General features: G+C 47.2%; 3 protein-coding genes across 3 annotated transcripts in view; 2 read left to right on the top strand and 1 right to left on the bottom strand.

Moving 5' to 3' along the window:
- The window catches only part of SLC10A7 (solute carrier family 10 member 7), a 162,735-nt gene extending 161,798 nt beyond the window's left edge, over positions 1-937 (top strand). The window contains exon 13 of the mRNA XM_071555632.1: positions 703-937. Within this exon, the coding sequence (XP_071411733.1) occupies positions 703-714 (12 nt within the window). The 3' untranslated portion in view covers positions 715-937. The remainder of the gene's footprint in view (positions 1-702) is intronic.
- On the top strand, positions 711-7,804 carry LOC139672096 (acrosin-like). The gene is made up of 7 exons (XM_071555631.1): positions 711-783; positions 2,749-2,908; positions 3,986-4,187; positions 4,444-4,650; positions 4,986-5,251; positions 5,475-5,620; positions 6,102-7,804. Exons 3-7 carry the CDS (start codon positions 4,075-4,077, stop codon positions 6,720-6,722), a joined length of 1,353 nt encoding a protein of 450 aa, XP_071411732.1. The 5' UTR covers positions 711-783; positions 2,749-2,908; positions 3,986-4,074; the 3' UTR covers positions 6,723-7,804.
- Positions 7,805-14,058: 6,254 nt separating this feature from the next.
- Positions 14,059-23,762, bottom strand: REELD1 (reeler domain containing 1). Its single transcript, XM_071555077.1, has 7 exons — positions 23,433-23,762; positions 21,561-21,781; positions 20,742-20,964; positions 18,999-19,156; positions 18,033-18,321; positions 17,298-17,361; positions 14,059-14,791 (listed from the first exon to the last, which is right to left on the bottom strand). Exons 2-7 carry the CDS (start codon positions 21,778-21,780, stop codon positions 14,207-14,209), a joined length of 1,539 nt encoding a protein of 512 aa, XP_071411178.1. The 5' UTR covers position 21,781; positions 23,433-23,762; the 3' UTR covers positions 14,059-14,206.
- Between the last annotated feature and the right edge of the window lie 331 nt (positions 23,763-24,093).

Raw genomic sequence — 24,093 nt, 5'->3', positions numbered from 1 at the left:
AAATTTCAATATTTTCCAATACTAGGGAAAATAAAATTTAGACTGTTAAGATGGCACAGTGGTATTCTTTGAATAGCTGCTGCTTTGAATATACTTGAAATTTTTTGCAGAAGCCTCAGTTTAGGAGTTTATTGTCTTAGTAACAAAATACTTGCTCTGAACAATCCCAGAAGCATAATACATTAGCAAAAGGAAAACAGTATTTATAGCCAATAATTCAGCTTTTATAAATTATGACTGTAAAGAAAGAGAAAAGGGTTCCTTTTCAAAACGTGCTGCCAGATTCTGGTTTCAGCAATGCTGAGTAAGGTAAGTAATGTTCTTTTGATTAACAGTCAAGCCTTGAGTGGTTTTCATTTAAAGAAGACTTTATTAAGCTTTTTTCTCAAATTCATCTTTTTTGTTCTGTTTTAAACAGACTTCCATTTGAAGAAAACTCTCCACGATTTTTTAGCCTACATTAAATCCCCACTGACAAACAGATAGAAATATTATTAATTTGCTCCAGAAAGATCTAATAGGATTTGCCAAATAAATCATGCAAATCACTAAGTGTGCTATTCATCTCCTCTGCAGATTATTGCTTAAAAGCCATGATAGTTGTCCTTTAAAAATCAAAAGTCAAATCAGCCCTTTGACTTGAAGTGAAAAATTTGGACTGATGGTTCTCTTGGGCTTTACTGTTTTTTGGGTCTTTTGCAGTTTGGAAAATGAGAGAGCTGGTGAGCATGGATTCCTGGATTCTTAGCCTGCAGGAAACTCAGCCATATGTGGAGACTGGAGGTAACTGGTGTGTGTTTATGAATGGTTCAGTTATTTATCTCTGCCCAGTATTGTGGAGCACCCCAAGTCTTCTGAGGAACCAGAAGCCACCAGCAGAGTGGAACTCCTTCACATCACCTTTGTCTGTCTGTGTCAGGGCCCAGGTCCTGAAGTATTCAAGTATCTTCCACTGTTTCAGTTCCTTCTGTTTTGGAAGGAGTAGATACTTCATGTTGCACTTGTCTTTCAAGAGTACATTGTAGGTAATTATGTGATAACTTATTAGTGTTTTGTTGATTTGAGCTTAGTTGGTACAGACACTTGTGATTCCGCAACACACTCTACATCATCTCTTTGATGTTTTCCTAATTAATTGAAGAGTCTGATCATCCACTTCCAACTAGTTTTTAAGTACCCTCAATTATTTTTTTTGTTTGAGAATTGATTTAGAGTTGAAACATGTCTCCACTAATTGCAAGACAATATCACAAAACTGTATGAATTAACAAGTATTAATATGTATTTAGCATCTATCCTAGATACCAATGTTTATACACAGAGGATGCTGATACAGGCTGAAGTTAGATAGAAGACAGCAACAATGTAGTTTAGCCAGAGTCTGTATTTTGCTAGTAAAATTCAAATCAGCACAAGGCATATATCCCATTCAGACTGGCTGTTCAGCACCTTCGCTGATAGCAGGACTTTCTAGATGACCTTTATGCCAGTAGAGGTTGTGGTTCTAGCTGATACTACTCAACTAACATTCAGTGTGAGGTATTTCTCCAAATGCTTTAACTGCTGAATCCATATTAAAAAAAAAAAAAAGAGAAAAAAAAAGGACCACATACGTTTACTTTCTCCTGCTTGTCATTAAATGATGCATTATAAATTTGCCAAGTCATGCAAACCAGCACCACTTCATATTCTGGGGACACCATAAATTTTAATAGGAAAAAAATCTGCTTAGAAAAGTCAGAGCTGTTTGAACATTAAGTGGTGTTATCTTTCAGTATCTTCCATCCATGATGTTTAGCTACCTCTAATATCAAAGACCCAGCTGTACAGGCACCAGAAAACAAACAACCACCACCAACAAAAAAACTGGGAGGGGAGAGGAGGAGGGAAGAAATCCATATGTGGCCTTTGCTGGTTTAAAGACCTACTTAGAATATTGTGCTTTCATAAATGATTGTGTCTCTCCCTTTTAAAATGCATTGAGCTCTTATTTTTATGTGGATGGGTATTACAACACCAGATATTCAATGTCTCACTGAGAATAAAGGAAATACCATTCAGGCAAGTTAGACCAATGCAAATGCAAACCTTTTGCCAACTCCTTGAGAGAGATTGACAATCTGAAGAAGTGTAAACCCATGGGGCTTACATTTCTCAAAATAAGAAGTCATGGCAGATGCTCAGCTGGCACTGACACATCAGGTAACCATCACTCTGGGAGGACAGATGCTTTCAGAAAACTGGGCACTTCTAAAAAGTTTGAAAAGAAAGCACTCAAACACTGAGATGTCCAAAAATTAATTGCATTTGCAACTACAGATTTTGCCTCTTTCTCAAGTCTCTCATTCTTTCTTCTTTGTATCATTTCTTCCTTGCTCTGTTTGAAACCAGAATAAAGGTTGAGACTAGAATAATGGGTATATTCACATATTAGTTCTATATGTCCGTATCAGTCAGCAGGTTAATTTTTAGATGCCACTTCAAGAACACCTTTTGTTTCGTTGGTTGGTTAAAGATCCTCAGGAGGTTTTCAGAATCTACATTTACACATAGCAGAGACACTGTGAGTGGAAAATGCAACTTTGATTCTGCCCTACTGTTCTGGCCACATACCAAAATGCTTCATTTTGCTCTGGTGAGAGAGGCAGTAGTGAAGAGCAAAGATGCTTTGCAGTGAAGAAAGCTGTAACTCTGTTTCTGGTCCACATCTTTAAACATTGGGTCTTGTTATTTTCTTGTTATTTTCAGGAAGGATAAAAGATGACTGTAGGAGGACTGAGAGCCCTGGGTCACTGGAGCTGAATGGGCATTAACAGTGGCCAAGAACATCCTGGATGATGGAAAGAGAGGATTTTTGCACCGTATCTTTTTGCAAATTTTGCCTTGCTTTGTACTTTCCAGCAGCAGAGTGAGTCTTATGCAGATAGTTCATTGAAAAGCCTATGATGATTTGCCTCAACTTGCATAGTCTCCAAAATTCAAACTATAAATTAGATAGGAAGTAGGATGGAACTAAGCTATCAAGAGTTTGTGCTGTCTTCCAAGAGCTCTGTTGGAAGGCACATTGAAGGAGCTGGGAAAGCGATCTTTGAGTTTTCATACTCTAACCCTACTGTACTGAAGAGCAGGGATTGCAAGTGGTCATAGTCACAGGGACAGTATTACCAGTCTGTGGGACAGCACTGCAGACTGAAAAGTGCAACAAGCTGTTGAAATTTCTGAGAAACCTGTAAGCAAGCAGCTTGGGTATCAGAAGCACCCTGGTGTGGCTGCCTAGAGCTCAGTGCAGCCTGATTTCATCTGTTTGATTATGTGCAGCAGGCATGGAAAGCAAAGCTAGATTTTGTCAGATGTATCTCAATGCCTCTTAATCAGTGTTTTCTGTATGCCTTGTTCTTTGTGAGCAGTACTTAGCAGCTGATAATCCTTAGAGAGAGTGCTGACTGCAGCTGAGAATCCTAGAGAGCAGTGGCACAGGTCTCCTCCATTTTAGATACTTGGGCCCAAATCCCACACACGCATAACCAAATTAACTTATACTGAGGTACTACATGATAGGACAAGTCAGTCAGATTTTCATACTTTAAAGAATAAAGGCAAAATTGTGCATCTTGTTGGCAAACGGATCTGCGCTTCCCTGTGCCCCAGAACCTGCACACCCTCATCCTGCCTGCAGCAGTACCTGCAAGAAAGCTGGAGGGGGACTTTTTAAAAGGGCAAGTAGTGATAGGACAAGGGAGAATGGCTTTAAAGTGAAAGAGGGTAGGTTTAGATTAAATATTAGAAAGAAATTCTTTACTGTGAGGGTGGTGAGGCACTAGAACAGCTAGCCCAGAGAAGTCATGGAAGCCCATTCCTGGCAGTGTTCAAGGCCAGGTTGGATGTGGCTTTGAGCAACCTGGTCTAGTGGAAGGGGTTCCTGCCCATGGCAGGGGGTGAGACTGGATGATTGCTAAGGTCCTGTTCTATGATTCTGTGTTGCGAGGCCCCAGTGCCCAGGACACGGAACCTGCCACTCTGTGACATCAGCCCCGGGGCTGCGGCACCACCAGGCACTGCATTGGTGCTGTGCTGATGCGAGGAGCCCTCACCCGTAGCAGCTGGCACATGCTGCTGGCAGCCATGCCCTTGCTCTGCCTCCTTGTCCTGCTGGCCACGCCTGCGCTGGGCTCGTGGAACACCTGCGGGTAAGCGGTGGGTGTTTCCTGGAGTGGGCCCCTCGTCCCCTTTGGCCACACCACAGCTTCCCAAACCCCATGGGGGAACCTCAGTTCCTTGCCAGCCCACAGGTGCTGGGGTGGACAGACAGACAGACAGCCCAACAGCCCACAGCTTTCCCTGGGCTGCTGTCCATGCAATGGCTGCCAGGGAGGGCAGGTGGCTGAGCTTCAGCCTGAGCAGCAGCAACCCACGGAGCAGGACATAATGACTTTCTGCTTACAGAGGGACCTGTGGGCGCCAGCCCATGACTTCCAGTGATGACCAAGGCAAGACACGTGTTGTGGGTGGCACAAGTGCCCAGGCAGGGGCCTGGCCCTGGCTCGTCAGCATCCAGGATCCTGAGACACCAGGCACAGGGCATCTGTGCGGAGGGTCCCTCATCAGCACACAGTGGGTCCTCACAGCAGCCCACTGCTTCGTCGATGCCAGGTAAGGAGGACCAAGTAACAGGGATATCCCCATAACACCAGCAGGTGCCCTGTTGGCAGCACCACGTGCTTCTCCCATCTCATTTCCTTGCTTTGCACCCAGTGCCTGGGCACCATAGACCCCAGCTGAGAGATTGCTCAGGAAAAGACTGGGCTCATGCCACTGCTTCCTAGCAGCCTCCAGCTGACATTCCCAAAGCCAAAGACATGATAGAGCAGTCACAGCCTCCGTCGTGCTGCTTTCCTCTCTGCCTTGAGAAGCAGAAGCCTGTCAGCTGCTGGGCTGCCACACCTCAAGGCTCTGCTCCCTCTCACCCCTTTTCCATTGCCTCCCAGGAACATCAGCGATTGGCGCGTGGTGATCGGGGCCACCCAGCTGACTGAGCCGGGCGCCGGGACCGAAGTGCGCCAGATCAAGCAGCTGGTGGTCCACGAGAATTACAGCTCTGCCGACCAGAGCAATGACATCGCCCTGCTGCAACTGGACCAGCCCGTGGAGTGCAACCTCTACGTCCAGCTGGGCTGTGTGCCCAATGCCACGGTGGACGTGCCAGAGCTGGACATCTGCTACGTTGCTGGCTGGGGAGCCACCACTGCGAGAGGTGGGTCCCCAAAAAGGGAGGGCAGGCTCGGCACACTGGGGAGACGAGCTGGCCTTCCTGACAGCAGAGGGCAAACCCAGAGTCAGGCTGCCTATCCCTAAAGGCAGACAGAAGGGACACAGTGTTCCAATGCCTCTCCAGAGGCCTCAGGGAGGGGTTCACCCACAGACAGAGGGGAACTGGCAGCGAGCTGCTGGATGATCATTCCTTTCTGTGGTCACAGCTCAAAAAACAAGCGATGTCCTGCAGGAGGCCCAGGTCAACCTCATCAATGTTGAGCTCTGTAACAGCACTGATTGGTACGCAGGGGATGTCCACACCCACAACTTGTGTGCTGGCTATCCAGAGGGAGGCATTGACACCTGCCAGGTAGGAGCATGTGATGAGCCACTCAGCCCCCAGCAGCACAGGCAGCCCCATCACTGCCCAAACACAGCCTGGTGCAGGCTTTGCCTGGCCAGTCAGTCACTCTCCCAGCCCTGGTTCCCTACTGCTGCTGGAGCTTTCCTCCTTTTCCCCATTTGTGGGGCCTTGCCCGGTGCCCTCTTTGTCCCAGAGGCCTGGCACTCTGCCCAGAAAGCCCAGCCAATGCCCTTGGCAGCCCAGAGGTCCAGATGCTGACCCCGGAACATCTGTGCTCTGCACCTCCAGGATCACTGTACAAAGATGAGAGCCCAACCTCACAGGCCCTCAGCGCCACTCCCAGCCAAGGTTCTGGAGGCTCCAGCACCTGAAGCAGAGCCTTTCTGTGCTGGGAATATAGCTCTGGCAGGGGCTCTTAGAGAGGAGACAGCACTAGTGCTGACAAGGGCCTCCCAGCACCACCTTAATCCTTTTTGCTCCACTGCAGGGTGACAGTGGTGGTCCTCTCATGTGCAAAGACAATGACACTGACTACTTTTGGGTTGTTGGAGTGACCAGCTGGGGAAAAGGCTGTGCAAGAGCAAAACGGCCTGGAATCTATACCTCCACTCAGTACTTCTATGATTGGATCTTGGCCCAGATGGGCCTGCTCCCACAAGCAGAAGCTCCTACATCACAGACATGGGATTATTTTCCAACTACTGCACAAGCCTGGGGTCATTTTCCGACTGCTCCGCGACCCACTCAGAACCCATGGCCAAGACCACCTGCCACTCAGAATCCATGGCCAAGACCACCTGCCACTCAGAATCCGTGGCCAAGACCACCCGCCACTCAGAATCCATGGCCAAGACCACCTGCCACTCAGAATCCGTGGCCAAGACCCACTGCCACCCAGAAGCCATGGACAAGGCCCACTGTCACCCAGCAGCCATGGACGAGACCACCCACCACTCAGAAGCCATGGACAAATCCACCCACCACTCAGAAGCCAAGGCCACCACCAACACCAGTGGACAAGTCCTGCCCATTTCCAGTCAAGAAGCTGGTGAAATTCTTCACTCAGATGGAGAAACTCCTGAAGGCCCTACAGAAAAAACCAGCTTGAGCAGCAGAATTAAAAGGATTCAGTTAAGGCTGCATGGGACCATGACCCTTTCTGCCAGGGCAATGCCTGCTGTTCCAAAGGCAGCCTTGGTGCCAAAGGCCTGCTCTGTCCTGCCCTCACTGCTGCTCTGCATGTACACAAATGCTAACATTGACTTAGTTGCTGAAATAAAGTTACCTAGTTTCACACTTAACCATGTTTTCAGTCCAATTTGGTCTCCTGGGCAAGGCAAGGACTTCCTTGCCCAAAACCTTCAAATGAGGCTCCAAGCAGACCAGCTGGGCACAAAGAGTCACTCCAAAAGGCTGGAACTGTGCCTGGTCAGAAGGGAGAGGGTGCTCACAGCCACCATGGAATGGAGAAGACTGGCAAATCAAGGCTAGGAAGAGGACAGGAAAAAACAATGCCACTCGCAGACACCTTGAGGGGGATACATTAAGGCACAGGAGCTGGTGACTAGGGCCTGGCATAAGCCTTAGCTAATAGAACAGGCCTGGGAAACTCCCGAGTATGGCAAGCAAAATTGCTGACTGTCACAAAGAGACACGAGCTACAGTGCCCTAAGGAAGAGCCAGATTTCACAGGTAGCAAAGGGAACCACGCTTCACAGATACTTGAAGGAAGAGTTGGGGTCATTTTGGGGAGCAGGACCAGCAGGACCCAGGAAACCACACCAGTAAAGCCATGGAAGGACAAGGTGAGCTACCTGACAGCACCTGCAACACCAAATCTGTTCACTGGTGGGGCAAACCTTGGGCTGGGGCGGAAATAGCAGAGGTTGGTCCCATTTGGGAGAAGACAAGGGAGGAGAAAGCCAAGAGTCTAGGAGGATGAAGGGGATGTATAAACATGGCAAATGGAGAGAAAGGCGCATAAAGGAACCAGTCACACAGACACAAGCTGCTGCTTGGTTTGCTTGTTTGACTGAGCCCTGTACCTGATCACCACAACACGAGAAGGAAGATACTTCACCCTAGGCTTCCTGCAGCAGAATCTCTGAGGTCCAATTCCTGGTGAATGGCATGTGGGGCTGAGAGCAGAAGCATCCTTCTCTGTCTACAGCTTCCTATTGCTGTCTTTGGCCACGCATTCTGGGTGCCACAACTGCCCCTGTCAGTGTGGGCCTGGAGCAGCAATAGATCTCACAGAGAGCCTGCCAGAGGGGGTTGCTGTGGCTGATGTGGCCAGCATGGACTGCGCTGCATCTGCCTTTCCCTGTGCTTTGCACAGGAAGGATGCTGCTGTTTCGGAACACTTGGCTTACTGGGCTTGCACTTCACTGCTCATCTTCCACAGCTGTAACCAGATGGGCTCCTCCACACCCAGACACACACACACACACACACATGCTACCTGCAAGAGCCATGTGCTCTGGTGTGTGTTTTTTGGGAAGAAGCTGCTGGCAAATGGCTGCAGAGAGCAGGGTGGCAGGGAACTTTCCAAAGAGGCAGTGATGCAACAAAGAGTGTTGTCCTGTGAGCTGTTAGCAGGCAGTGCACACCTTCATCCCACATAGAAAGGGGCTACAAGAAAGCTGAAGAGGGACTTTTTACAAGGGCAAGCACTGATAGGACAAGGGAGAATGGCTTTAAAGTGATAGCAGGTTTAGAATTTATATTAGGAAGAAATTCTTCTCAAGCAACGGAACTCAGTGGCTTCAAAGCTGCACTCAAACCAAATGTCAGAACCATCTCCTCCTCAGAGATGGAAAAAGCCTGTCACGGTCATTACTGTGACACAAGCACCGACCAGCAGCCTCCAACTGCACTTTCAAATGCCAAGTGACAGGCAGATGTTTCCACTAAGAAATACAGCCCTCTCAGAACCTCTGGTTGCATCACCCACCAGGACAGCATTGCCTCAGCCTACTCTGGCCAGAGCTTTGACCTGCAGGAGTCACTTGAGCTCAGCCAGGCTCTGCACATCGCCCTGACGGTGGGACCCAGACAGACCACGTGGCACTGCTGAGACTGAAGAGGGGTTTGCCTTTTTCCTGGCATAAATGTCTTTGTTAGGAGAAGGGGACATTCGACAACTTACCCCCTGACTATTGTTTTCTCAGCAGCACTTGGGTAGTGGATTTTTAAAGAGGAAAAAAAGAAGAAAAAAATCCCCGACAAAACAACAAACAATCAGAAAGCAGATTGCACTTGGAAATGTAAAACAAGACTTGGTGAAACTAATAACAGCTTGATAATTAAGATGAACTATAAACCATATAACTTGAAATTTCACTGACAAATCGCACAGGACTATAAACGCAGTTAACATCCAGGTGGATGATGCAGAATCTTTTACCCGCTTGCAGATGGACTCGGGTCGCACCTGCCCTGCCGCTCCCCTGGGAGGATGTGGGTCCGGAGCGGTCGGGCGGGCTCGGACCGCCCCCATCCCGAGCGCTCCCAACCCGAGCGCGCCCGGCCCGGCCTGCGCTCCATCGCCGGGACAACGCTGCCCCCTGGCGCTGCCCTTCGGGAATGCCGCGGGATGCCTTTGGCTTTGCCGTGCCGCCCGCCTGGATCTGCCCGGGAACGCAGTTACAGCGCGGTTCCTGCCCGGTGCAGATTCCTGCCCCCAGGCAGGGGCTGCCTCCGGTCACCCGCCTGACATGTCGCGTTGGTGCGCTGCCTTGGACACTGGGAATTACTGGTGACACCTCGCTTGACTGGGTTAAATACTTTTTTCCACTTTGGGCAGTGTGTTTGCACAGGAAAGATCAGCAAGTCACATCTGCTGCCGTTCCCTCCGCTCGAGCTGCCTGATGTCCTTGGTACCTGCCGGCAGTTCTTAATGTACATCAACATGCACTGATATACAGCCAGACTGATCTTTGACTCGCCTCTGAAACAGCGGCACATTTTCTCGACAACAAATTATACTTTGACATTAGAAGGTGGCAATCTGTAATGGATATTGCAATCTGAAGATTGAAAGAGACTATCTGTGATCTTTGTCCTCAGCCGAGTAAGCGGGAGTCTCTCTTCCCTCCTACACGTTATTTGATTGTGGGACATAACCTTGGGATGTACTAATAATCATTAGTCAGAGCTGATGTATCCGTTACAGGCCTGCCCTGCCTGGGAAGGGAGATGTTGTCTGGAACAGCAGTAAATCAGCAAAACATGCACTTAAATATACAGTAAAATGTGGTTTGAGACACCGTCCTTCATACATCATATAACAAAATGCTTTATTGAGAGAGTCACATATGCACTAATGAGGAAAGAGGGCTGCTGACACAAGACCTGCAAAGGGGAAGAGACTCGGTGGCAGGAGGGAACCAGGAGGGATCCCTGAGCAGCTCCTGGTCCAAGGGCAGTTGAGACTCACCAAGTCCTCCTCTGCCATCCCATAGTCGATGTGGTGCCTTGGAAGAGCTGGCAGGAAAGAGGGGAAGGGAGCCCTGCAAAGCTGTCCAGAGATAATAGCCTTGAGACTGTGTCTAGGGTAGTGGAGGGGTCCAGCTTGCCAGGAAGAGTGAGGGGTTTTTTCTGCTGCTCACCAGCTTTGCAGGTCAGGTCACTACTTTGTCATTTGTTTTTGCTGCTAAGCAGCTCTTTTTTGCAGCTGAATGTTGCAGGAACTGTTAGAGCATCTCCTTTTTGACAGGCATTTTCATTGTTATTTAAATCCAAGTGAATAAATAACACATGCACCCATAGCTCTACCAAGGAACTGGCTGAAGCAGGGGGAAACCCTCAGAGGTGAGGGAAAGGACAAATCCTCACCCCTGAGGAAGGCATGAGCTCCCCAGGCTCAGTTTGCTGGGGCACATGCTGAAAGTTTTACTCTCTGGGTTCCTGGTTTTGCTGCTTTGTCTCCCTTGGTTTGTGTGGTCTTAAGCAGTTGCAGAAACTGTGCCAGAAGGGCTGGCCAAGCCACCCAGCCGGATCTCTGCAATGCCTGGGGCTGGTCCCGCCCTGCTCTGCCAAGAGCCTGAGCTCACACATCCCTGCTGAGCAGGACAGCTGGGCCCGCTGGGCCCACAGGGCCCTGGTCTTCTCCTGTCAGTCCTGTCACCCATATTTGAGTAGACCAAATCAGTGTATATTTGGCTTTTTTTTCTTATTAGTGACAATTCAACCAATGCAGAAAATGTCCACAGTGACTTACTCAAGCTCTGGGCCAACTACATTGCTTAATGCAACCTCTCCACATGACATTTAGTGCCCCTACTGTGTTGGAGGGCTGCTCTACTCTGCCAGCTACTGTCAGGGTGGGCATCTTTAATGGGGCAGGTGCAGCACTGAATGAGGCAACATCTTCTCTAACACAGAGGAGAAGGGGAACAGATTTGTGGATGGGCCTGAGGATGGGGAAAACGTGACTGCTTTCAGATACCATGGAAAAGCAGTAGGAATCAGTGATGGTGTCATGTGCTCAATGTGCAGGACTGATGGCTTAGAGGCAATAGTTTACATTTTTTGTGCAGCAGAGGGAAAGCAGGAGTCACAGTGACACGGGATGGGAAAATGAATATGCAAGTAAGGGTGTGAGGAATGGGCAAGTTACTTCTTATTTTAATTTTTTTAGGGTTAGGATAGCTCAAGCATTGTAATGGCATCAATAAGATACATTTAAGGCATAGACATTCTCACTGCCAACACTTTGAAGCCTGTTTGGCTGGTGGGGATATAGGCTGTAGATAGGTGTTCATTAGCTGCTTTCCACACCCTTGGTCAGTAATTCTGACCCCCCAAACCTTGTCACTTGGCTGAGGGATGGCAGCCTGGCATGGGCCACAGACATGGACTGAGATCCCCAGTTCCAGCAGCACACGTGTGACCAACAGAGTCATGCACCTAGAGAGGGAAACAAGGCAAGTCTTTCACTTGTCTCTCCAGTAAGTATTAGAATAGTTTGTGCCTTTCTTTTCCTAATTTTGTCATTTTTTTCTCTGAAGTCCATTCCAAGTGTGAGCACATATTAATTTCCATATAAAGCAGGTCACTTAAGAATGGGGGTTGTGAATGGTTTGCCTTTTAATAAATTAATCAGTGCCTATGTTTTTATCAGCCTTAAGAAGAGATAAAAAGTCTGTTCCTCTTGTCATGGCAACTACAATAAACGAAACATCATTCAGAAGTCAAGAAAAAAACACAAGCACTTTAGGTCTCAGCCAAGTCTGCAAAGTAGCAGAACTCATTACTAATTCAAAGGAGCTGTGTCCCTCAGAGCTCACCATTACTGGTTTTATTAATAATAATACTGGAGCAGCATAAATTTAACAGAAGGCAGAGTTTGGCAGAAGGCAGCCTGGTGTTGAAGTGCCACTATCCTAATCAAACATCTCTATGAGGCCTTCACTTGCTGGGGTCAGCCTGTCAAGAGGCAGTGCTGGGTTGTGGGGAAAGAGCTGGAGAGGGGAAGGTTATGGTTTTATAGCTATAGCAGTCTGGTAACATTAAACCTAGAGAGACAGTGGAAGGGCCATAGGTATTTGTAATTTATTCATAAACAGCTATGCCATCATAAGAAACTTTTTAAAATAATATGTGATAGTTCTTAAAATATTTAAGAGTTTGTTGACCTATTTTCTCACTTAATTAGGATTTTTTTTTTGCTGCATTAACAATGACTTGAATGCCGTCTGCTTTAGTTGCTACACAGTTCAGCTACTCTGGGTTACAGAAACATGATTTCTTTCTAAGGCACATGACACAGGAGAGGAATGCTATTATAAATGTCTGGACTTGTACTTAAAAACCTGTAGACTCACTAGTAGGTAAGGCATAAACTCAACTTAAAGAATATAAAATCATTCACCTAGCATCCTTTTGAGACCTAAAACAAATGTCTTTTCAATTACAGCACTACCCTTGGTTTTTCTGCAGCAGAAGGGCCATGGTGCAGTCACCCTTCTCTTCAGAGTACAATGGTTAAAACCATCAAGCTCATTTTTGCAAGCTGCATTTGTGAGTACACTTCTTTTCTTACTCATTTATTTTGCCCGGGGTTCACTGGGCCTAGAAGTTAACTTGACAGAAATTTGGCCATATGTGCAGCACAGAACATCATGTCACTGGTGACAGTACTGTAGTATGGTCAGAAACCATCTCTTTCTGAACACTAATAGGGTACTATTAGCTAAAGGTGCACTGTGTCCATCACACTGAGGTTGGAATAGAGAAATCATCTGTGTCCCACCTGTCTTCTCTGAAGTCAACAACCATTAAGGGAGGGTCTGAGAGCAGGGCTTTGGCTGACTATCCAGCCTGAAGATGTTCAACTAGCTGGAGGCAGCCACAGCATCCTCTTGACAGAGGGGGAAGTTGCCACGAGGAGGGCTGTGTGAGCCATCAGGGTCCTGTCATTATCTGCTTAGGTCAGGGAGTTTGCTGTGGGCTGTGCATGAAGGTGCTGCACCAAAATGTGACCCCCATTTCACAGTTTGAGGACCATCAGAGCTGATCCACCCTAGAAAAGGACACCAGAAGGGCTGATTCTTTCTCTCTGAAAGGCTCTAAAATATATGTCTCAAGAGGATCATTACCAGGACTATTTCTGACTCTTTTAAAGCTGCAGTAAAATAAACCTTTACTCTTGCTGTCATCACCTCTTTCTTAGAAGGTGTCCAGGATCGTGATGTTTTCCAAGGGCCGTTTTAGTGGCATCCTGCAGAAAGCCACATGGTCGGAGAAAAGTTTGTACAAACTCTCAGAGGACAAGGATGCTGTTAACTTCCCCTGCAGTCTTTGCTGGGGATCAACAGAGTGACCTGGGAAGGGTATTTCTCAGTCTGTGTTTCTGCACAGTGTTACTGAGCTGACTCAAAGTAAAAGACTCAGTAAATGCTGACTGTCAGGCTGCAACAAGCTTCCTCATCAGGTGTAAATGGACAGGAAAGATTTTCTTCCATTTGCACCTGATGAGAAGGCATGTTTCTGCCCCAAAAGCTGGTGTCACTCTCTGTTTCACTCCCATGGATCAATTCAGTGTTCTTCAGATCAATGTTCTCCACTAATGAGTTACTGCTTTTTATTTTCAAATTCAGACTTAAAATCTACCTGCAAATATTGTGTCATCCAAGCAATACCAAGTGCACTGAATCAAACCTGTAAGCTCCTAAATGAGGATGGTTGGGTTTATATCATGGATTTTTAGTTCCTAGAAAGAAATTTAACACTAGAAACTTTTTCTGAGATTAAACAGGAATCAATACCACAGTGCAGAGGAAGAATTTCTATTTTTTGCTACACCCTTAAGGCAACAGAGGAAATGTGTGTCATAGTTGCAGTGACAGCTAATGAGCAGATATACAATATTAATTGCAGTGAGTGTAGCACACTGAGCAATCTATCAACTTCTATTTTCTCAGCTGTAGCTCAGGTACTTTTGACTAACACCTCTGTCTGAACTGGCTGCTTTGAGTTTGTTTACCTATGTAGCAGCACACAGAGGAACTAAACCAGCCCTTCCTACAGCCTGTGCTCTGCAGCCCAGGCTGTTTTCACCCATCCGGCTGCTTTTGGCGTTGCAGATGTTCAGATGATTGTCTTCTTCCCCCTGCTCGAGGGGCTGACCCAGTTGTACTCAGCCTGCACCAGCACGAAGCTGTTCTCGCGAACCTTTTGGAAGAGCACGCCCTCACCGTTTTCCCTGGCGGTGCTGCCGGGGCCTGGCTCATCAAAGGACACCTCTGTCCGCTTGTGGCAGTGCTGGGCACAGACACAGCGCGTGGCAGCTGCCAGTGCCAGGCCCAGCACCACGGTGCACACCAGGAGGATGCCCAGCTGGGCTGCAAGGAGTCGGCTTCCTCTGCCAGGCTTCTCTCCTTTCCCAGGAACAGCAGATTTGGGAGCTGGTCTGGTCACCCATGGCAGGGCATTCCCACCTGCTTCCTCCTCCTTCTCTTTCTCACCCCGAGTGCCTGTCTCCTCTGGCTGCAGTGCCAGCTCTCCTTCTGCCATTTGCCTTGAAGCCAAGGATGAATTACCAGCAGCGTTGGCATCCCCAAACCAGGCTGTGGTTGCAGCTGTGTCACCCAGGTCAGTGTGTACGTGCAGGGCAGAGGGAGATGCTGTCACGTGCAGGGAGTCTTTCGAGATGGCCCCACTCTCTGTACTGGCCTTTGAAAGCAAACCACACCAAAATGTTCAGTGAGGGAGGAGAAAGGGGGACGATTAAGTTCTCACTAAATACATCATTGTACAGTTCAACTCTGTTTCTGACACTGGTGTGTCCCTCTGGCCTTGAAAAAGTAACCTTCTCCATTCCCTGGTTACTCAGTAGCTTTTAGAAAATGAGGCAGAAACAACTCTGCTCCATCTGTATCAGAATTGCCATGGGAGGGACAAAGCACTGGAGTTGGTTCCAAGATCAAAGGCAGAGTTGGTTGAAGGGGCAAAGATGAGTGGCACAGGTGAAGAGGAAGGTCACTGCTTTGCCTGAGTAACGCTCTGCAGTTCCCGTTGCTGTGGTGGTATTTTTCACAGCCACAGTTATCACAGAAAAAAAAAATCACTTTAATAAACACTTCCCACGTTGAATGATGCCAGGGTCATGCTGAAAGAGCAGGTGTGATCTTCCCAGCCAAGCTTCATGTTCAGAGTCACATGGGCCTACTGGGATTCACTATCACCCTTCTGAGGCTGTGGATTGAGCCATGGAGTGAAGGGACACAGAAGACTTGGCAAGGCCTTTGACATCAGTGGTTTTGGGGCAGTCACATACAACCTGTGAACTCTTCCCAAAGCCTGCCTTACTTTCTTAGTGTACAGAGCCAGTTTGAAATCTTTTGCCTCTCTGTGTTGCTTAACCAACCATTTTAGTGGCAACGACTGTTGTTGCCTGCTCTTGTTTCTAGGGCCTGTCTGGTTCCATGCACCTTATTTTATCTGTTACAAAATGACAGCTGGTCCATGCCAGGTCTGCAACCCAGGCTTTGCTGCAGGTGTTATCCAAGACTGACTGGGAAACAATCATACAATTTAGGAGGCTCCCAGTGAATTTTTCTATTCCCACTGTGCATCTGAACCCCCATCCAAAACCTGCAAAATGTATTGGAATTTTTTCTTTGGCTCCACTGAGGTTTGGATCTGACCCTCAGTAGCTGGCATCTCTCCAGCCTGTCCAGCCCAGCAGGCTTTTTCACACATCCATTAATTACACCAGAGAGGCTCTCACCCTCTACCATCATTAGTGATTTCTAAAGCTTCCTGGGAAGGCAGTGTGACAGAAGCACAAAGCTGAGGCAGCAGCCCTGGCAAGCTGTGAAGCAAAGTAGTGGAGGGTCAGAGCATCTTTTGTGGAAGAGACAGTTTCTGAAGGTGCTAGTAAAATACAGTAGTAAATAGAAGACTTTCCGTGGCTGAACTGCAAACTAGCTGGCTGGCAAAGTTAATACTGCATGTGTATGGATCACTTGCCCTCAAAAATGCAACTGTAAGGACATACCGTAGGATTTGGGACTTTGGGATAGAAAATGGATTTGCTTCTCAAGTCCTTGCCCTATCTCATTTCATTTCTCCTTTCTTTTCATACTCCTTCCTTCTATTCTTGTCTAGTTTCTCAGTATTTTTTATTATGCTCTTCTGGTCTTGCCTTGTGCAATAACTTTTCCTTTCCTTTGTTCCCATCTTCTACCATTTCTCCACTTCTCTCCATGGCTATTCCAGATGCTCAATGGGCACATCTTCCTTTACTTGTTCTCTGTCCTCCAGTCCTTCCTAAATATTTTTGCCTTATTCTCTGCACTGTGTCCCCTTCCTCTTTTATCTTCCATGAGATTATCTCTCTTCCTCCTGCAGCATCCTGCAACCCACATCTAGTTCTTTATTTTCTTTGTATTTTTCTTCTCTCCATCCCCTGCGTACTGGACTTCTCCTGTTAACACTGTACCTTGTGTCTCTCAGCTCTCTCTACTTTCCAGCTTCTCCAGAGTTCCCATCTGAGCATTCTCTCCTCCACAGCCTTGGTATTCTCCAGTTTCTCTCCCTCCTATGTTCTCCACTTCATTCCTCAGATGCCCTCCTGGTTCCCACATCTCCTCCCACGTGTACAGCTGCCCCACTCCCCTGAAGACTCATTCCCTCCACCCCTTCCCGGGCTTCCTGTCCTGAGATCACCCCTTCCTGAAAGGTGCTGTCATTCTGCCTGCCAGCTCCCGCTCTTCCAGCTGTGCAACCCGTGCCTGTGGCTGGCCATCCTCCATCTGTCCAGCCTCAGAAAGCACTGAGCTTCTTTGGCCATCCCTGGGAAAAATGAAGTCTTTCACCTCTGGCGAGTTTCTTGGGTGGCACTTATCCAGCACCCCAGCAAGGAACATCTCAGCCTTCCACAGGGACAAAACACACATTGCCAGCCCAGTAACACCCAGCAGTCATATTTACATACAGGAAAGCTGTTTTAGATTGTTTTTACACTGGAACTCAAAATAAAAACAAAACTAAAAAGAGATATAAAAACTTATTTCCAGTTAAAGTAAAAAAACCCCAAACTTTTAACAGTCTCAATATAGTTTAGCCACTTGGCTATGTGGGCTGCTTGGTGCTGTGAGTAGAGAGGTTCTATCCTCATCTTCTCTTAGACCTTTGTGTCCTTACAGGAGCTGTCCTCCCCAGCCCCACTGCTTACCTGGCTGTCGTCTGTACACATCAAACACAGGTGTGGGGTGGCAGCACTGGCATTGCTTCCTGCTCTAAGATATGGACAGAGGAAAGGCAGGTTAGCAAGTGAGACTTGTTGCTGTGGCTCACATGGGAATCCCTATTTCTCACACCACCAAGAAGTGCACCGCTCCTTAGAGTGTTTTTGGAACACAGGCAGTCAATGCAGGCCATACAGGCTGTATTGCTAATAATGCCTGATCATTTATTCCTATCCCCATCATTTTCACCCACAGGATGAAAGGTTGCATGAAAGCTTCTGCAGCCCAAACCCTCTAAGACTTCTGAGCAATCTCAAGCCCAGATTTCATAATTGCTTTCCATCCTTTTTCTCTTCTCCCTGCCGATGGAGAAATAGGTCTGCTAAGTTCACTGTTTCACTGAACATCTGCATGCACTTCTATAAAAATATTGTAACAGTCAATAGTTTTTATCACATTTTTCCACCATGTGGCCAGTCCTCCACTGGGCTGAGCAGTGCAGTGTTGGGTTCTTAGGAGTTTTGGATTTCCTCCCTGGCACTGTCTGTCATGTGCAATCCTCAAAGGATTATGTCTCAAAATCTCAGCAAGCAAACACCCTCTCACCTGTACCTCAGGTGCAGACACCTTTCTACAACACCCTTGTTCATCTGCAGGGAAACTAGTGCTATTTTCCTTCCCTGTAAGGACTGAAGAATATCTCTTCCCGCAACGTAGTTTACCCATTGGTGCTGAAGCTGGAGGCATTGTCCGGGGAGAGGAGAGCTTGCAAGGCATCCACCATGCCAGCTTCTTGGGTGGGAAAGGGTGGCTCCAGCCCCCGACCTCTGGACCCGATGCTCCCATTAAACACAGCCCGTGAAGTCCGGGCCGACTGCCTTGGCTCAGCAATGGGATGGGCATCTGACCCGACACCAAAACCTGGTTCCGGTGCTGATGTTGCCACGATGCCACTGGGGCTGACAGAGAGTGCCAGGGCATGCAGAGGGGACACTGCGGGAGAGGTGGGACCTTGTCCAACAGGGAGACAAAACAAAAAGCAGAGAGAGAGAAGTCCATTGTCTTTGGTTTGTTTATTTCAAATCCTACTCAGAGCCAACATTTGCCAGGAAGGTTCGTAATAGTGACTCTTTTATTTACATGTCCCTTAGTTTTATGAGGAACCCAGATGGAAATTAAAGCAGCAAAGCTCACTGCCTGTGTTATGGTCAAGTGAAATAATTAAAACTCAGTCTTGGAGCTGTGCTGAAAATGCTGAGAAACTAATCTAGTTTGGATATATGTAAATTCTTAGCACATCTTACTGACCAAAGGCACATAAATACAACTAAATATATACCGGAAGGGCAATAATCACATTTAGAGACAAATGCATTCCTCAACATTGCTAATTGCACCTCCTTGTCTTCAAGAGCGGAGTATGTTGTATTTTAGGGTTTGCATTGAATCATAAGATCTGGTGACACTGTTAAATTGTCTGTACCCCGCTTGGAACTGGCTCTATCACCTCAAGTGCTGGCCCCTACCTCACTTCAAGAAGCTCACCATGGCCATCACTGATCTCTCCAAAGACCACAGGAGTTAAACGGGTCCCCACAGCTGCTTTGGGTCACTTGTGTTCAACACTTGCCCAGAATAAGCTGTAAAGCCACTCTGAGGAAGAAACCCCATACCTTTGCTCACTGTACCTGTGGGGTGTGGGTCAGCTGGTCCCTGCGAGAGCGTGGGGTCTGCCGTGTCAGGCTTCTTGCTGCTGCCAGCAAACGTCTCATTTTGCCCTTCCTGAGCCACAACAGCAGATTCAATCTTTGCCCAGTAAACAAAGTATGACTGGACTATGGAGATGCTGTTAAAACATAATTAGCCATGAATTTACTGGCTCTGTAGCATTAATAAAACATCTGACTTTTTAGCTAATCACAAAGACTGCTTTAATCTGAAGAGAGAAGCAATGCAAAAGTATTTTGAAGGATTAACCTGTCATGCATTTTCTATTACAAATACAAGATACCAGGTCCTATAAGAAAGATTTGGGGTGAAGAATTACCACTCATAATTAAGATCAGCCAAAAAATGTGTGGGAACTTCAATAAGAAAACTCTATTACATTCACTGTGTTGATAGAAGTACATTTGTAAAACTTGGACTTATAATCTTCTGTAGGCAGGGAAACAACAGTGGTATTTACTAATTAAAACAAGTCAATGTAACTTGTACAAACAGCAGAATAGGTAAGGGTGAAAAACGTCTCCCTTCTCAGCCCTCTGATTATTTGAGCCTGTCTAATCCTCTGCTTTTTGTCAGGTGCCAAAACTGCACTGGCCAACCTTTAACTGTTCACCCAGAGAGCCTTATTTAAGCTGGAGATATTGGGAGAATTTCAGCTCAGATTGCTCAGCTGCTTCTGAGAGTTAGCTAAGTGGAAACCAGCCTCAGTTTTCCTGTGCCAGATGACTCTTACAAGGTATTTTTAAGCCTAATGAGGAGTTTTTCCAGATGCCGTGATAGACCAAAAAGGGAGAGGCTATCAGAAGTCATCTTGGAGGGTCAAAAGCCAGAAGGGGAAGGAAGTATCTAAGCAGGTAGCTAGGACTAGGTGTTGCTGGAATTTGTTTGGGTTTATTTGGTTGCTTAGGCTTTCTGTGACTTTAATAGTATTTTCTGATCTAAAACAATGGCCAAAAATTAGAAGCAATATTTCTGTTTCAATGAATTTTTATTGAATCATGATAAGACACAAGCCACAGCACTGACCAGGTTGCTTATGTTTTGGGAAGCAGCCAAAGATCAGGCCAAACAGCTTCTAAGTGGTTTTGTAAAGTCAAAAAATACCAGTGTAATCTCTTTCAAAATGAAAAGTCATTGTGCTTTATCTAAGACCATTAGTTAGAAGATTTTTAATTTCATTCCAAATCAGAACCAAACTACTTGAACAGTTTGAGACTTTGGTGCAAAACAGAGATGTCAAGTTTTGACATAGTGCTCACTCTCTTTCTACTGTGAATAATTCTATTTACATTTTACTTTTTTTTTAAACTACTAATGCTTAATTATTTTTAAGAGGTCATATACAAGATTATCCTGTAGGCAGGGAAGTGCTATGGGCTGTTACTTACAAAGACAGGCAAACATGATCACAGTTCCATTTTTATGCCTTTATATTTCTATTTCCTAAATGCCTAGGCTGTCATCTTTCAGTGTATTTATTCTGAGAAAATAGTGACCACATAAATAAAAAGCAGCACTACCCAGCAGATATTAATGGTGATTTATGTACCATCTGGGATACTGTTGCAGCATTTGGTAAGTATTTAGCTATACTGGGTTCAAGATACATTAACCACTTGGCTGGACAAGTGCAATGGAAAAATAAAGCCAAGCCTTTAAACTGAGAAGACTCAAATTCTGGTTAGGAACTAGCATGTCCTTACAAAAACTTGATGTCTCCAATGGGTTGGTCTGGTGCTTTCCATACAAAGGACAGGTTTCTCTTCAGGGACTTGTCTGAGTGGGTGACAGTGTCCCCATCTTCAAAACAAGTCAGCAGCTTGGAACCAGAAGGCATGAAAATGAATGTGCCAGCAATTTCATTATTAGACACTCTGCGAGCTTGAAGCATAAAGCCCATGTAATCCCGGGTGCTCCTCACTGTCACTGGAAGGCAAAACATAGGATGGAGAGGATTCGTTCTGTAGTTACGGAGTGAATTGTCTGCAATGGATTTTCAAGTGATAGCACTGAAACCAAAAGAAAACCTTGAGCAGCAACACTGGCACAGCCTCAGGAGCGGCAATGGTGGGGATGAGGCACACCACTAACTGTGCCTAAGAGTCAGGTGAGTCACCCAGACTCATTCATGTGTGGTGCAGAGGACCTGGGAAGGTCACTTTGCCCTCTGGAGGTGCCCCTCATGTGCTGTTGAATTTGATGAAGTCTGGTATGGCTGTGACACAGCTGAGATAAATAAATCTCCCCTGCCAAAGCACCCAAACCTACCAGCTGCCTCCAGCAAACAGTTGGTCTGCAACAAATGGTGAAAACCTGCAGTCAGCCATCACCTGAGAAACCTTAGACCAGGTGCTGCAAACAGAATTCCTCTGTAAATACATTCATTTCCTCATGATGAAAGAGGTGGTGTAGCTCACTCAGAACAGTTATCCCTCTTCCCAGACCTCACAAAGATTAATGCCATCACTTGAGATGAGTTCCTATGTATTTTTCAGACACAGGAATGAGAAGCTGTTCCTTACCTGGAACCTTGTCTCCTGGGAAGTAGAAGGACATGTTGGTGTGGACAGTGACGTAGTTGCTGTTGGGGCTGTGCAGCTGCACCCTGAGGTGCCTGGGCATCATGTCAGTGCAGGCAGAGAGGCTGGCGCCGTGTGAGAAGGCGGCTGCGTAGGAGACCAGGCACAGGGTGGTGCATGCCCAGCCAACAATGGCAGTGTGGGCTCTCCTGCCGTCCTCCATCCTACAGCAGCAAACAGTGTGGAGGTTCACTTCAAAGCAGTGGCTTCAGCAGCCTGTGAGCCCATCTGGTGCCATTGATTTAGCAGAGCTACCCTTCCCACGGGCTTTAAACAAGGGAGAATAAATTATCTCTGTGGCCCATGGAGGCACTTTGGGAATCCACAGCTTTCACATTCTGGAGTAATTGTTGAGGCTGGGAAGGAAGAAGCTCCACAAGAGGATGTATTTCATGTGAAGTTGGCCATGGAAGAAGCAGTTGGGGAGGATTTCATAGAATCATAGAATCGATTGGGCTGGAAAAGACCTCCGAGATCATCAAGTCCAACCCTTGGTCCAACTCCAGTCCATTTACCAGATCATGGCACTCAGTGATTTGCTCTAAAAAGTCTTGTGGGCTTTAGAAGGAGAAGGCAGCTCTGTATGGCCATGCTCAGCACCCTCCACAATTCCCAGTCTAAATGTACAGCCTGATCAATAGGGGAAACATCTACCATGCTCAGCACCCTCCACAATTCCCAGTCCAAATGTACAACCTGATCAATGGGGGAACATCTGCCCTTAGACCTGCAGAGTTACTGCAGACCCCATTGCATGTGGGGTTGGTGCCCAGAGCAGAGCCCCTCTCTGCCTGCTGTCTCAGAGCCATGTCACTGCAGTGACAGCACGTGGCTGCCCCACGCACTGGGCTGCTGGTGACCCTTGGACCCCTGTCTGGCCATCCAGCAGCACCTAGGCATGTCCCTCTCAGTCAGGGCTTGCTGTAGCTGACAACAAGGTAGTGATGCTGTCTTTGAAGTCAGAATTGGAATCCTGAGATAAATTGGTGGCTGTTTCAGCTATTGCCACAAATTCTCCTTATTTTAATACTAGCAAGCATTTTTTTTATTTGACACAGTTCAAGTTTAATATTTAGTATGCTGTGTCCCTAGTACTTCACAGCTTTGGTGGCTGGCACAAAACTCATTTCCAGATTAACTGGGGTATTGTCTTCTTCTGATTTTTCAAAATGCACTTTTGAAAGTGAAGCTAAAGGATGAGTGCAGGCTATTTATTGTAGTGGATATCATAAGGCAGGTGGTTCTGATTTTAATGCAGTGCTTTCTAACATCTTCTTTCCAACATGCAGCTTCTCCTGCCTTAAATGTCATGACACTTAGTCAATAGGCAGCTGTAAATGAATCAGAGGAAACCAGAGGCTGAGGAGGTCTATCTTACACCTCCCCCTCCAGCACTTTTGAAACTCACCAGCTGACTAACAAACCACCACTGCACATGAAACAGTTCGTGCCCAGACTGAAGCAGCAAGCAGATGGATGCAGTTTAACCTTCCACAGCCAAGCACCCTGCCACTCCAACCAGTTAAGTGCCAGAAGATGCTTGTGGAAGTCACAGAAGCCTTTGCTAACTATCCCAGCCCCTGCTGGACCAGCAGTAGGATGCCTCCCACTCCTGGAGCCAGCCTCTTCTCTGGGCACACATAAACCTCCCTTGCTAGATACGATTTCTCAGGGGAGCTTATGGAAGTACCCCAGAGCAGCATCTTTCCCTGGCATTTTTCCCAGGCCATGCCACTGTTCCCTATCCCCCCCTCCCCAAGCTGCCCTCCTGCAGTGCCCTGCTCCCCAGGGCTGCCCGGTGCCGCCATCGCTTACCTTGGGACACGGACGCTGCCGGGCTCGCTGCCACTGCTGCCCTCCCAGGCTGCCCGAGACCCATCCTTTCAGGGACCTTCTTCCCTTCCTCCTCTAATGGGAAGCGCAGCAGCTGTTACTGCTAATACCCACCACCCACAGCAGCTCTCTGCCAGTGCCCAAATCCTGCTTTAATCATATTAGTTTTTCTCTTCACATCCCACCCCTTTTTTTTTTCCAAATCTCCAAGTTTCTGCAATGAAAACAAAGGCAACTAGTGGGAGGCAGGGGCAACAGCAAGTCATGAGGTTTGTGGGGGACACCCTAGAATGTCTTTGCAGAAGTGCAGAGTAATTGGACTTTTGCTTCCCCGTTACCCTCCCCACACACACATTCCCCCTTCCATGTTGAAGCAAAGCCAAGCCACATCAGCTCCCTCCACAACCCCTGAGCAGTGTGCCCTCTCTCACACTTACAGGAGATTAATTTTGGCAGTAAAAGCCAAATTTTGTTAGGCTGGGAAGGCACATCCCATGTGCCAGCCCTTCCAGAAGGAGCCATCAGTATTCCACAAATCCCCCAAAGCCAGCACTGGGGACTAAACATCTGCTATATGTGACTGTCCTCCAGCACAAGATCTGTATTTAAGTCCAAACTCAGCCCTGCTCCTTGCTCGAGCTGT

The sequence above is a fragment of the Pithys albifrons genome, chromosome 5, assembly GCF_047495875.1.
Source record: "Pithys albifrons albifrons isolate INPA30051 chromosome 5, PitAlb_v1, whole genome shotgun sequence".
Taxonomy (NCBI): Eukaryota; Metazoa; Chordata; class Aves; order Passeriformes; family Thamnophilidae; genus Pithys; species Pithys albifrons.
The sequence above is the reverse complement of the archived record's forward strand: the minus strand, read 5'-3'. Positions and strand labels throughout refer to the sequence as shown.